The sequence below is a fragment of the Nomascus leucogenys genome, chromosome 18, assembly GCF_006542625.1.
Source record: "Nomascus leucogenys isolate Asia chromosome 18, Asia_NLE_v1, whole genome shotgun sequence".
In the NCBI taxonomy this organism is placed as follows: domain Eukaryota; kingdom Metazoa; phylum Chordata; class Mammalia; order Primates; family Hylobatidae; genus Nomascus; species Nomascus leucogenys.
In genome coordinates, this window is record NC_044398.1 from 25213733 (window position 1) to 25228463 (window position 14731).

The following is a 14731-nucleotide window of genomic DNA, read 5'->3' on the forward strand; positions in this document are numbered from 1 at the left end:
CATCCTCCTGTCTCAGCCTCCCGAGTAGCTGGGACTACAGGTGCACGCTGCCACGCCCGGCTAATTTTTTGTATTTTTAGTAGAGATGGGGTTTCACCTTGTTAGCCAGGATGGTCTTGATCTCCTGACCTTGTGATCCACCCACCTTGGCCTCCCAAAGTGCTGGGATTACAGGCGTGAGCCACCACGCCCAGCCGCAGTACCAGCTTTTAACTTTGCTTGGTGTAAGGAAGCACAGAAAGTTTTTCATAGCCAACAATGCATTTATAAGGCCATGATAAACACTCAAATCAAGAATTATTACATTGTGGGAAAAGGAAGAGGATGCTGTCCTCATTCATTTGTCCTTCAGGATAGAAGGATATTCATTTGTATTGATGTTTCGTTTGGTTTTTCAAGACTTCGAAAATAAAGTTTAACCTAACATATATAGAGAAAAGTATAGGTCACAATTATACAGCTTGATGAATTTTCACAAAAGGAACAAACTCATATAACTAATATGCAGATTTTTAAAAAAGAACATTTGTATTAGAACAGTTTTTTTTTTCAAGCTGGGAAATAGGCACATAGGTGTTCGTTGTATCATTTTGTTCTTTTATGCTTTAAATTTTGCCTACCATTTTTTAAAAATTATCTCAGGAGGAAATAAGTGTCAGAAAACCTACAGGCTTTAATAGTTGAGAAAGTACTTTTGAGAAATAGTGTTTTTTTCCATGTAGGCCTTTGTCTCCTATGTATCTGATATACTTTATAAACCTGAGAAGGCCCAAGTAACTGAATGTTTTACAATAAAAGAAGAACATAAATAGAGCTGTGTGAAATCAAAGTAGTAAAAATTATTGGTAGTTTTTAAAACATATCACATTATTGGCCTTTTACTCTGCAGTATAAAGTCTGGGTCATCAAATTTGTGAGTACATGGAAATGACAGTTTTCTTTTAAAAATTTTATTGCTAAAGTCCGTGATAGTTTAAGAATAAAATGCCCTATTCAGTTCTATGATGTAATATTCAAAGCTGTAGAAAGAACTGAGTTATTATTGAGATTCAAATATATGTCTAGTTTAAAGGCTTCATATCTGTTATAGAAATAATTATGTGTATAGTAGTTAGAAATACGCTTAATCTAAAGTGTTCCCTGGAATTACAGTTATCTACTTTCTTTTATGTTTATTTCCCCAGGTGGGGAGATAACGTTTTCCGTGAACATGGAGATTTCAGAAATTTGATTTTTTTTCTCTTTTCTTTGATTTTTAAAAATATAACAAATCTTCCTATATTTCTTGATTTTATGAAAAGTATTAAAATGGGATTTTTCTCAGTTCTCGAGTAGGCTTTTTAATTAAATTATGACTCATGCAGTGGAAAAGCCATTTGTAAAATGTCTTTCTGTAAAAATGTTTGGTTATTAAATTTTCTTCTGCTGTTGGAGTCATATGCATAAAATTATTAGTATGTTCATCTATTGAAAACCGTTCATTATTGAATAATTTTTGTTTCTTTTACTCTAGAAACCGATAGGATAGTGTAGGTAAATTACTGTTTCTGGGGTGCATGTGTGTATATACATATGTGTGCGTCTGTGTGTGTGTGTATCTCTCTCTCTCTCTCTACATATATATATATATATATGGTTTTTTTTTTTTTTTCTTTGAGACAATCTCCCTCTGTTGCCCAGGCTGGAGTGCAGTGGCACAACTGTGGCGCACTGCAGCTTTGACCTCCCAGACTCAGGTGATCCTCCCACCTCAGCCTACCAGGTAGCTGAGACTATAGGTGTCCCACCATGCCCAGGCTAAAATTTTTTTTTTTTTTTTTGGTAGAGATAGGGTCTTGCTATGTTGCCAGGACTGGTCTCGAACTCCTGGGCTTAAGTGATCCTCCCAACTCAGCCTCCCAAAGTGCTGGGGATTATAGGCATGAGCCACTGCGCCTGGCCTGTTTCTAGTGTATTTAAGTGTGTTTGTCTTTGAAGAAATTGTTAGGACACACTGAAGCTTTTGTTTTGTTTTCCTGTTTTCTCTCGACAGGCAGCGGAGGAAGAAATGGCAGGTCCTAATCAGCTCTGCATTCGCCGCTGGACTACCAAGCATGTAGCTGTGTGGCTGAAGGATGAAGGCTTTTTTGAATATGTGGACGTTTTATGCAATAAGCACCGACTTGATGGAATCACATTGCTAACATTGACTGAATATGATCTCCGGTCTCCTCCTCTGGAAATCAAAGTCTTAGGGGACATTAAAAGGTTAATGCTCTCAGTCCGAAAATTGCAGAAAATACATATTGATGTTTTAGAAGAGATGGGCTACAACAGTGACAGTCCCATGGGTTCCATGACCCCTTTCATCAGTGCTCTTCAGAGTACAGACTGGCTCTGTAATGGGGAGCTTTCCCATGACTGTGATGGACCCATAACTGACTTGAATTCTGATCAGTACCAGTACATGAATGGTAAAAACAAACATTCTGTTCAAAGATTGGACCCAGAATACTGGAAGACTATACTGAGTTGTATATATGTTTTTATAGTATTTGGATTTACATCTTTCATTATGGTTATAGTCCATGAGCGAGTGCCTGACATGCAGACCTATCCACCACTCCCAGATATATTCTTAGACAGGTAAGTTTTGTTTCTAGTTGCAAGTTTGTAGGATGTTGCTATAATTAACAGCAATGATATTATATTTATGATAATTATATTGTTTCTTATTGTGGTAGATGTATACTTTCCATTTGCTTTATCTGGTGGTATAAAAAGATATGCTTTGAAATTACCTTTTTCACTTAGAGTAAATTAGGCCTTAAGCCTAGGTGAGTGAGAAAAACCACTGCTCTTTTAATTTTTCAATTTAATTTAATTTTAATTTTAATTTAATTTTTTATTTTGAGACAGTCTCACACTGCACCGTCACCCAGGCTGGAATGCAGTGGCACGACCATGGCTCGCTGCAGTCTCAACCTCCCGGACTCAAGCAATCCTCCCACCTCAGCCTCCCAGGAAACTGGGACTGTAGACATGTTCCACCATACCCAGCTAATTTTTAAGTTTTTTGTAGAAATAGAGTCCCACCGTGTTGCCCACGCTAGGCGAACTCCTGGGCTTAAACGATCCTCCCACCTTGGCCTCTCAAAATGTTGGGATTACAGGCATGAACCATCATGGCCTGGACTGCTTAATTTATTTTTGTGTAGTTATAGCTCCTTGGGTACTTTAGATTTTTTGAGACAGAGTCTCGCTCTGTCACCCAGGCTGGAGTGCAGTGGTATGATCTTGGCTCACTGCAACCTCCACCTCCCTGGTTCAAGCCATTCCCCTGCCTCAGCCTCCCGAGTAGCTGGGATTACAGGAGCATGCCACCAGGCCCGGCTACTTTTTTTGTATTTTTAGTAGAGATGGGGTTTCACCATGTTGGCCAGACTGGTCTCAAACTCCTGACTTCAGGCAGTCCACCCACCTCGGCCTCCCAAAGGGCTGGGATTACAGGCGTGAGCCAACGCGCTTGGCCAGGTACCTTAGATTTTAAGAGGGTATCTGGAATGATATTTGTAATAAATGGAACTTGGTTGCCTTTTTTTTTTTTAAATGAAGAATAGGGTTCTGCTTTCTCAAAAATATTGATGGTGTCATATCACCAAATGAATTGGAACTATCACAAAGAGGACAAATGGATTCAGTGATAGCATGCTGTTTTATTAAATATTGAATACATAAAAAATATAGTATATGTATAACATGAAAAATAAGAATAGAACAGTGGGCCAGGCATGGTGGCTCATGCCTGTAATCCCAGCACTTTGGGAGGCCCAGGTGGGAGGATTGCTTGAGTCCAGGAGTTCAAGACTAGCCTTCAAGTTCAAGACTTGCAACATAGCAAGACTCCTGTCTCTCCAAAAAATTAAAAATTAGCCAAGCATGATGGCGCATGCCTGTAGTCCTAACTACTCAGGAGGCCAAGGTGGGAGGATCACTTGAGCCTAACAGGTCGAGGTTACAGTGAGCTATAGTTGCACCACTGCACTCCAGCCTGGGCAGCACAGTGAGACCCTGCCTGTCTCCAACAACAACAACAATAATAAAACAGTAAACAAGTACTCAGAACTGTTTTCACATTTTTGATTTTTAAATCTTTTAAAAATTTGGGTATTACTTTCTTGTTTGTTAGTTTTTGATTTTGTTTTTGTTTTTTAGATGGAGTCTTGCTCTGTCACCTAGGCTGGAGTACAATGGCACCATCTCAGCTCACTGCAACCTCTGCCTCCCGGGTTCAAGTGATTCTCCTGCCTCAGCCTCCCGAGTAACTGGGATTACAGGCACCCACCACCACGACCAGCTAATTTTTGTATATTTAGTAGAGACAAGGTTTCACAATGTCGGTCAGGCTGGTCTCGAACTCCTGACCTCAGATGATCCGCCCACCTCAGCCTCCCAAAGTGCTGGGATTACAGGCATGAGCCACCGCGCCTGGCCCCTTGTTTGTTTTTTATAAAACATTTTGCCCTTCTAAAAGTGCCTTTGCTGGGCGTTAGGGCTCATACCTGTGATCCCAGCACTTTGAGAGGGCGAGGCGGGTGGGATCACCTGAGGTCAGGAATTCGAGACCAGCCTGGCCAGCACGGTGAAACCCCGTCTCTACTAAAATACAAAAACTATCTGGATGTGGTGGCGGACACCTGTAATTATCTCAGCTACTCAGGAGGCTGAGGCAGGAGAATTGCTTGAACCTGGGAGGCAGAGGTTGCAGTGAGCTGAGATTGCGCCATCGCACTCCAGCCTGGGTGTCAGAGCCAGACTGTCTCAAAAAAAAAATAAATACATAAAGTAAAATAAAACTGCCATGTAGTATTTGTATTTGAAAATGAAATGAATTTAAAATGTCCATGTTCCTATGCCAGAATAATGTATACATCTCATTTTGCTCCCTGTCAAACCTCAACTGAAACTATAGTAAAGAGGTTTTGTTTTGTTTCGTTTTTGTTGTTTTGTGACAGAGTCCAGGCTGGAGTGCAGTGACACAATCTCAGCTCACTGCAACCTCTGCCTCCCGGGTTCAAGCTATTCTCCTGCCTCAGCCTCCCAAGTAGCTGGGATTACAGACATGTGCCACCATGCCCAGCTAATTTTGTTGTATTTTTAGTAGAGACAAGGTTTCACTGTGTTGGCTAGGCTGGTCTCGAACTCTGGACCTCAAATGATCCACCCACCTCGGCCTCCCAAAGTACAGGGATTACAGGCGTGAGCCACCATGCCCGGTGAACTGTAGTAAAGAGTTTTTTGTTTTTGTTTTTTAAGTATGCCCACAGGATGGAGTGGATAAAATAGGAGAAAACAGCCATACTATTTTTGGAAGTTGGGAGACGGATGGATGAGTGGCAATTGACAAACCCAAAATTAACCTAATTATAAAATTTGAGCAATGGGGAAAACTGAGAACCAACCCAGTTTATATTGCAGATTTCTCCAAAGTAAGGAGAACTTATTGAAAGCTGTATAAGAAGTTATATCCATGTATCTCCTCTCCCCTTCTATACAGTTTTTCCAGCTGTAAACAGAAGACCACAAGGAAGTAAGGAAGAAATCATGTGGCTGTCTCGGGAAAATAGTACTTTAGGCAAAGGAAACAGCTGGGTGCAAAAATCTGAACTGGGAGTGTTCCTGGCAGGTTTAAGGAACAACCAGTAAGAGATGAACAGATCTGAGAGGAGACAAGAAGCCAGGTTGTGTAAGGACTTGAGGACCATTGTAAGGACTTCAGCTTTCATTCTAAATGAAAAGGGAAGCCACTGGAAAGTACTGAGGACAAGAGTTGAGGGATCTAACTTCTATTTTAAAAGGTCATTCTAGTTGTTGTATTGAGAATACCCTGGGGGTGTGGGTGGGGATCTAGAGATCATTTAAGAATTTATTAAATTCATCTAGACAAAGAAAATTTTAGATTGGATGAGAACAGTGGTAGAGGTGGTATGAAAGAGTCAAATTCTATATATATTTTGAAATTAGAGCTAACAGAACTTGCTGATGAATTTGGATTTGATGAATTAAGAGAGAGAAATCAAATATTATTCCAACATGTTTTTTGTTTTTTGCTTTTTGTTTTTGAGACAGGGTCTCACTCTGTTCTCCAGGCTGGAGTTTAGTGGTGCATTCATAGATCACTGTAACCTCAAATTCCTAGGCTCAAGTGATCTCCTTCTGTAGCCTCCTGTGTCACTAGGACTACAGGTGTGTGCCACCACACCTGCCTGATTCTTAGATCTTTTGTAGAGATGGGGTTTTGCTATGTTGCCTAGGCTGGTCTCAAACTTTTGGCCCAAGTGATCCTCCCATCTCTGCCTCCCAAAGCACTGGGATTGTAGGTGTGAGCTACCACCCCCAGCCTATTCCAAGATTTTTAACCTGAGCATCTGTAAAGATGGAGTTGCCATTTACAGAGATGAGAAAACTGTGGAAGGAGCTGTCTTGGAGGGAAAATTAAGGGCTTGGTTTTTGACATGTCAGGTTTGAGATATGTTTTACAGGAAAATCAGATGTCAAGTAAGAGATGGAAATATGAGCAGAAGTCCAGAGAGATTGAGAGAGACAGAAATCTAGGCTAAGATTTGGGAATGGGCAGAGAGAGAGAACAGTATGCCAGAAGCCAAGCAAAAAAAAAAAAAAAAAGTATTTTAAGAAGTTAGGAACAATTGGTTGTATCAAATGCTGCTGAGAGGTCAAGTAAGATGAGGATAATTGACCATTGGCTTTAGCAACATGTTGGTCATCAGTGACTATGACGAGTTAATAAGGGCAAAAATGGGTTATAATAGGTTCAGGAGAGAATGTGAGATGTATTGGAATTTACATGAAGGTACTCCACAAATATGAAACAACATCAGCACAACAGTATTTGTTGTGACATTGTTTGTAATAATTATAAATATTGTAAATAATCTAAATGCTTACCCATGGGAAGCTGGTTGAATAGACTATCATACGTCTATACAGTGGCATACTATTTAATCATAGAAAAGAATGAAGACAATTTCTGTGAACTGATACAAAATGATTTGCAGGAAAAACTCAGCAACAATAGCACTATGAGCACACAGATCATGGTTTTAAAATACTGTTCCCAGGCCAGGTATGGTGGCTCACTCCTGTAATCCCAGCATTTTGGGAGACCCAGGCGGGAGGATTGCTTGAGCCCAGGAGCTCTAGCCCAGCCTGGACAACATAGTGAGATCCAGTCTCTACAAAAAATTAAAAATTAGCCAAGTGTGGTGGTTTATGCCTGCAGTCCCAGCTACTTCAGAGGCTGAGGCAGGAGGATCACTTGAGCCCAAGAGATCAAGGCTGTAGTGAGCTGTGATCATGCCACTGCACTCCAGCCTGGGCAACAAAGTGAGACCTTTTGTTTGTCTCAGTAAGTAAGTAAGTAAACAAATAAATACATACCATTCCTCATGAAAATGAACTAGGCCAGGGCTGAGACCAAGCAAACAAAAATTGTGGGGTGAGAGGGGAAGCTCTTCAAGAATAATACGAGCAAATAAATGTGGACAGCATGATTATTCTGCCTCCTCCAGTATATTCAGGCAAGTCATCAGTAGATGATAAAATCTATTAGGTGAAAGGCCACTGAGGGGGAGCTTATTCACATGATCTGAAAGTTTCATCTCACCTATTACTTAATTACAGAGGGAATGAGGTAGCTTTACAATGGCAAGATCTGACATGCATCACCTTAACCAAATGATCAAATGTAGCATCACAGTGGGACAAACAGACATTATGTGCATTGGACGCGATGTCCACAGCATCACCTATGTAATCATCTTGTCCAAAAAAGAAAAACTTTAACCTATATCTAATCACGAAGAAACAATCAGACAAATCCAGAACATGGAACATTCTACAAGACAGCTGACATGGACTCTAAAAATGTTAGTGTCATGGCAGGCAAAATCCAGGGGGAAATGTAAGGGAAATTGAAGAGACAACCAAGAGCCACGTGAACTTTAATTAGATCCTATATCAAGAAAACAAAAATAATGCTATACAGGACATTTTGGGGACAATTAGGAAAATTGGAATATGGACTGCATGTTAAATAATGATACTAAATCAGTGTTACAGTTTCCTAGGTGTAATAGTGTATTAGGTTATGAGGAGGATATCCTTGTTCCTAGAGAAACAAAGGGGAGAAGTGTCATAATGTCTGCAACTTCCTTCGGGGAGGGGTTCACTTCCCCGAAAAGAGTATATATGTATATGTATGTAGGTATGTATAGAAAGAATGAAAGCAAGCAAATGTGGCAAAATGTTAATTATTGTAAATGATGAGTTTAGGTGAAGAATATAGTGTTGATTCTTTTAACTTTTTTTGTAGGATCAGAATTTTTCAAGTTAAAAGAATTAGGCAAAGAAGTGATGAGAGAGAGAGAGAGAGAGAGAATAGGAACAGAGAAATTGGGGACAAAGTCTTTCCTGTAGGGGCAAGTTTTCCTGGAAGGGCAGCAGAGAAAGGGAGCTGTAGCTTGGGCAGGAGTGGGGAAGGATCTAAGGTCAAGAGGGCGTTTGTTCGTTTTTGGTTTTTTGATTGGCTATATGATAGTATGTTTATTGTATTAATAATAAGAATGACTCAATGTAGGGGGGTAATGATGGTAGAGGAAAGAGAGGGTACAATGTTAGAATAGTGCCCTTGAGTAGATGAAAAGGAATGGTACCTTGTGGCTGGGAGAGGCTGGCCTTAGGCCCTTGGGCTGTTCCTTCATAACAGAGGGGAAGGTAGAAAATAGGAAAACAGGTGGAGGGTTGCCATATGTGATGGTGGAGCACAAGGAAATGCTCTCCTGATTGTTTTTATTTTCTCTGTTTAAAGACAGAATGGAGAGGAGGATGGAGGCTTGAGGAGGAAGGATGAGATGTATAAAATAAGCTATCTAGGAGAGTAGGAGAGTGAATAGACTTGTGTAATGCATTAGCAGCACTTAATGGTCTCCTTGAGGTTAGTAGTCATATTAGCATTGTGTGTTTTTACCAGCCTCATTCAACAACAGATACAGGTATGGAATAGGTGGAGAACTGGATTTAAGCAGGGTTGAGTTTTGCTAGGCAGTACAATGAAGGGAAAAGTGGCAAGGGAGTGGTTATAATGAGGAACCATGGACTGATATGGATGAGGCTAAAGAAGTAAGGCCAGGCACGGTGTCTCACGCCTATAATCCCAGCACTTTGGGAGGCTGAGGCGGGCGGATCACCTGAGCTCGGGAGTTCAAGACCAGCCTGACCAACATGGAGAAACCCCATCTCTACTAAAAATTCAAAATTAGCCAGGCATGGTGGTGCATGCCTGTAATCTCAGCTACTCAGGAGGCTGAGGCAGGAGAATTGCTTGAACCTGGGAGGTGGAGGTTGCAGTGAGCCGAGATCATGCCACTGCACTCCAGCCTGGTTGACACAGCGAGACTCTCTCATAAAAAATGATAATAATAAAGTATACAATTCAGTGGTTTTTAGTGTATTTACAAAGTTATACAGCCATCACCACTAATTCCAGAACATTTTCATCATTCTGGGAAGAAATACCCATTAGCAGTCATACTCTATTCATTCCTTTCTCCAGACCCTAGCAACCACTAATCTACTTTGTTTCTATGAATTTGTCTATTCTGGACATTTCATATAAGTGGAACCATACAATATCAGGTCTTTTTGTGTCACTCAGCATAATATTTTCAAGATTCATCCATACTGTAGCATGTATCAGCACTACCTTCCTTCTTATTACCAAATAATATTCCATTGTATGGATATACCAATTTTGTTTATCTATTTATCCGTTGATAGGTGTTTGTGTTGTTTCTACTTTTTTGGCTATTAGTAATGCTGCTATGAACATTCACGTGCAAAGTTTTGTATAGACAAATATTTTCTTTTCTTTTTTTTTTTTGAGACAGAGTCTCACACTGTTGCCCAGGCTGGAGTGCAGTGGTGCGATCTCAACTCACCGCAACCTCCATCTCCTGGGTCAAACGGTGCTCATGCCTCAGCCTCCTGAGTAGCTGGAATTACAGGTGCACACCACCACACCCAGCTAATTTTTGCATTTTTAGTAGAGACGGGGTTTCATCATGTTGGCCAGGCTGGTCTCAAGCCCCTGACCTCAAGAGATCCACTCACCTCGGCCTCCCAAAGTGCTAGCATTACATGTGTGAGCCACCACACCCAGCGGGACATACATTATCAATTTGCAGTGAGGATTTCAAACCAAATTTTGCCTAACTCTTTTTACTTAATATGCCACTCACTAAAACTCCATGGTCTTAAACATCTAAACTTTAATCATTGGAGAATGGTAGCAGATACTGTCAGTGTTCCTTCTGTATCCCCTCAGATCTCTTTTCCATTTTCTTGCACATGGATGCTCCCAACATCCAGCAGATATGTCTCTGCTGGAGGGCTGCTCTTGGGCTGCTGGAGCAACTTTGCCTGCTTGAAGAGAAATCCAAAAAGTACTTGGAAATTTACTTCCCACCAGCAGCTGTCTTTAACCAGTGACTCATTTCTCTTTGCCCTAATTGGGACGACATTTAGATTGGACCTACACTGTCCCAAATTCCTCATAAGCCTGAGCCAAAGTTACCCTTTCCTGAGTTCTCCACAGGGCTTTGCTTGATGTCTCACCCTTGCTTTGCTTCCTTGCCTTCTAATCTCATAACCCACTACCTTGTGGGTTTTCTTTGAGAACATTTCCCTGTAATTGACTTTCACACTGATGTTTGTTTCAGGGTCTGCTTCTGAAGCTTATTTTACACAAATCCAATATGTTCAGCACATAGAAACAGAAAATTAGAAGCAGATAGGAATGTTTCTAGAAGCAGGCCCACCTACAGCAGTGAGAAGTGAGAGCTGATAACCATAACAGCCAGGGAGGAAACAAAAGCACTATAAAAAGCAAACATAAATAATGGAAAAACTACATCAATCTGGGGCTTAACTGCCTTTCATTTCTCAGTACTCTCTGAGGTCATTACCATATACAGTGTAATAATCAGTGTTCATAGTGATGACACTAAATTACTAAAGAAAATTAATTTTTTTTTTTGAGATGGGGTCTTGCTCTGTTGCCCAGGCTGGAGTGCAGTGGCACGATCTCGGCTCACTGCAAGCTCTGCCTCCTGGGTTCATGCCATTCTCCTGCCTCAGCCTCCCAAGTAGCTGGGACTACAGGCGCCCGCCACCACGCCAGGCTAATTTTTTTTTTTGTATTTTTTAGTAGGGACGGGGTTTCACTGTGTTAGCCAGGATGGTCTCGATCTCCTGTCCTCGTGATCCGCCCACCTTGGCCTCCCAAAGTGCTGGGATTACAGGTGTGAGCTACCACGCCTGGCCAAGAAAATTAAATTGTATCCAGAAAAAAGGCATATCTATGTATAATGCATTTTAAAAGCTTAGCTCAAAAATAATATGAGGGATTGAATACACATTTGACAGGTTCCTCACAACAGTCCACTAAAATGGCAGTAAAAGAGTGAAGAAACTGTATAATCCCATGAAAGCAAAAACAGTGCTAATAATGAAAGTTTGGAAAGTAGAATGCTAAGTATCTGTTGTGAGGTTGGTGGAAGGTGGCCCTGCCCAAGAGGTAAGTTTATTTGTATTTCAGAGCTCCCATAAAACAGAAAGTACCAAGCATCACTCAAGGCCACGTACAGATAGGAGCTAAATAGGGGAGAATTGGTTAAAAATCTCCTTAAGCCTGGGCAACATGGTGAAACCCTTTCTCTACAAAAAATACAAAAATTAGCCAGGCATGGTGGAGTGTGCCTGTAGTCCCAGGTACTGGGGAATCTGAGGTAGGAAGATGGCTTGATCCCAGGAGGTGGAGGTTGCAGTTAGCCGAGATCGTGCCACTGCACTGCAGCCTGGGCAGCAGAGCGAGACCCTGTCTCAAAAAAAAAAAAAATCTACTTAAGCTTTTAGACCTGCTCTACTCTGACAGAAGACTAGTGGTCTGTTCTCCAGAGCAGTTGAATATGAAGCACTGTTGACTTAGGGATACCATGTCCAGATGAGAACAGAGCTGCCATGTTTTCAAGAGGATTCATTAAAAGTCTATATACCAATTACAGAGACTTCTAGCTCCCTTCCTTAAGTAACTAGACTTATTTCTCATCTCCCCTCCTACCCAACCCCAGTCGTCCAAGAAGGGTAAGATTCCTTTCCTTAGAAAACCTGAAGAAAAACACTGCAAATAACTGGTTGGGATATCCTTATCTAATCAACCAGATCTTTGCACACTCTGAGTGCACAGAGAAACCCAAAGCTTGACAAAGCTCAGTCTATGCCCACAGAATGTCTCATCTTTTTTAGTACTTTACTGTCAAATATGAATGGTCAGTCAAGAAACCAGACGTCTGAGAAAAACATAAACGCAAACAGAAAAAAAAAAGTAAATTGGAAAACACAAAATAGGGAGCAGACGAACACTTAAAAAAAAAACTTCATGTTTTCAAGAGAAATAAGAGATGTTGCATTCTATGTGACAGTAATGAGAGGCCCAAAGAAAATTCAGAGAAAAAGAGCTTTTGGAAAAAAAAAAAAAAAGAAAGTAGAGATTTAAAATCCAGCAGGGGCTGGGCGTGGTGGCTCACACCTGTAATCCTTTGGGAGCACTTTGGGAGGCCGAGGCGGCCGGGTCACCTGAGGTCAGGAGTTCGAGACCAGCCTGGCCAACATGGCAAAACCCCATCTCTACTAAAAATGCAAAAATTAACCAGGCGTGGTGGCAGTTGCCCATAATCCCAGCTACTTGGGAGGCTGAGGCAGGGAGAATTGCTTGAACCCAGGAGGCAGAAGTTGCAGTAAGCCAAAATCATGCCACTACAGTCCAACCTGGGCAACAGAGCAAGACTCCGTCTCAAAAAAATAAATACATAAAAAATAAAAAATAAAATCCTCCAGGATTGTCCGGGCACCATGGTTCACACCTGTAATGCTAGCACTTTGGGAGGCCAAGGCAGGTGGATCACGTGAGGTCAGGAGTTCAAGACCAGCCTAGCCAACATTGTGAAACCCTTTCTCTACTAAAAATACAATAATTAGCTGGGCGTGGTGGCGGGCACCTGTAATCCCAGCTACTCGGGAGGCTGAGGCAGGAGAATTGCTTGAACTCAGGAGGTGGAGGTTGCAATGAGCCAAGATGGCATCATTGCACTCCAGCCTCGGTGACAAAGCGAGACTGTTTCAAAAAAGTGAGGCCGGGCACGTGGCTTATGCCTGTAATCCCAGCACTTTGGGAGGCTGAGGCGGGCAGATGACCTGAGGTCAGGATTTCGAGACCAGCCTGACCAACATGGGGAAACCCCATCTCTACTAAAAATACACAATTAGCCGGGCATGGTGCCGCATGCCTGTAATCCCAGCTACTCTGGATGCTGAGGCAAGAGAGTTGCTTGAACCCAGGAGGCGGAGGTTGCGGTGAGCCGAGATCGCGCCATTGCACTCCAGCCTGGGCAACACGAGTGATACTCCGTCTCAAAAAAAAAAATAAAACTGAATTGCCAAGATGAGAGTTAATTTTATTCTAGGAAATAACCACGCAGGAGGATTGCAAAATACAACCATTCTAAATTGGAATAAAAGGGAGCAGGCTCTAGGAGAGATTGCCCTGGAGGAAAAATTGAAATTGATAGACTAGTTTGGGGATGAGTTAGTAATAAGCACTCAGGAAACACAGAGCAAACTAAAAACAAGAAGAATTTATTAGCTCCAGAGAATTACAAAAAGTTGTACAAGAAAGGAATTTTTTTTTCGTTTTATTTATTTATTTTTTTTTGAAACAGAGTCTCACTCTGTTGCCCAGGCTGGAGTGCAGTGGCACGATCTCGGCTCACTGCAACCTCCACCTCCCGGGTTCAAGCAGTTCTCTGCCTCAGCCTCCCAAGTAGCTGGGACTACATGTGCCTGCCACCATGCCCGGCTAATTTTTTTGCATTTTTAGTAGAGACAGGGTTTAACCATGTTGGCCAGGCTGGTCTTGAACTCCTGACCTTGTGATCCACCCGCCTTGGCCTCCCAAAGTGCTGGGATTATAGGCGTGAGCCACTGCGCCCAGCCATGTTTTCTTTTTTTAAAATACTTTTATTTCCCTAGTTGTAAAATTAACATGTCATTGTAGAAAAGTTTTTAGTATAAATGTACAAAGAATAAAAGAACTGTCAATAATCCTGGCACCCAGAGATGACCTATTGGACTATTTCATTCGTTTCAGTCTCCTTCCCCTTCCTTTCTTCCTCCCTTCCTCCCTCCTTCCCTCCCTCCCTCCCTCCCTTCTTTCCTCTTTTTTTTTTTTTTTTTTTTTTTTGAGACAGGGTCTGGTTCTGTCGCCTAGGCTGGAGGCAGTGATGAAACCTCGACTCACTGCAACCTCTGCCTCCCAGGCTCAAGCCATCCTCCCACCTCAGCCTTCCAAGTAGCTCGGACTTACAGGCGCGCAGCACCACGTCTGGCTAATTTTTGTATTTTTCGTAGAGACCTGGGAGTTGGGGTTGTTCACCATGTTGCCCAGGCTGGTCTCCTCAACTCCTGAGTTCAAGTAGTTGGCCCACCTCAGCCTCCCAAAGCACTGGGATTACAGGCGTGATCCACCATGCCCAGCCTCTTTCTTTTTCTCTCCCTCTCTCTCCTTTTTCTTTCTTAAAGTGACCTGTCCTTTATTAGTGGGTAATCATAGGAGCTGTTT

At 41.9% G+C, this 14731-nt stretch overlaps 1 protein-coding gene across 1 annotated transcript in view; it reads left to right on the forward strand.

Annotated features, from left to right (window-relative positions):
- Positions 1 to 14731, forward strand: part of SAMD8 (sterile alpha motif domain containing 8) — a 66399-nt gene that overhangs the window by 38372 nt on the left and 13296 nt on the right. The window contains exon 2 of the mRNA XM_030798625.1: positions 2033 to 2625. Within this exon, the coding sequence (XP_030654485.1) occupies positions 2033 to 2625 (593 nt within the window). The remainder of the gene's footprint in view (positions 1 to 2032; positions 2626 to 14731) is intronic.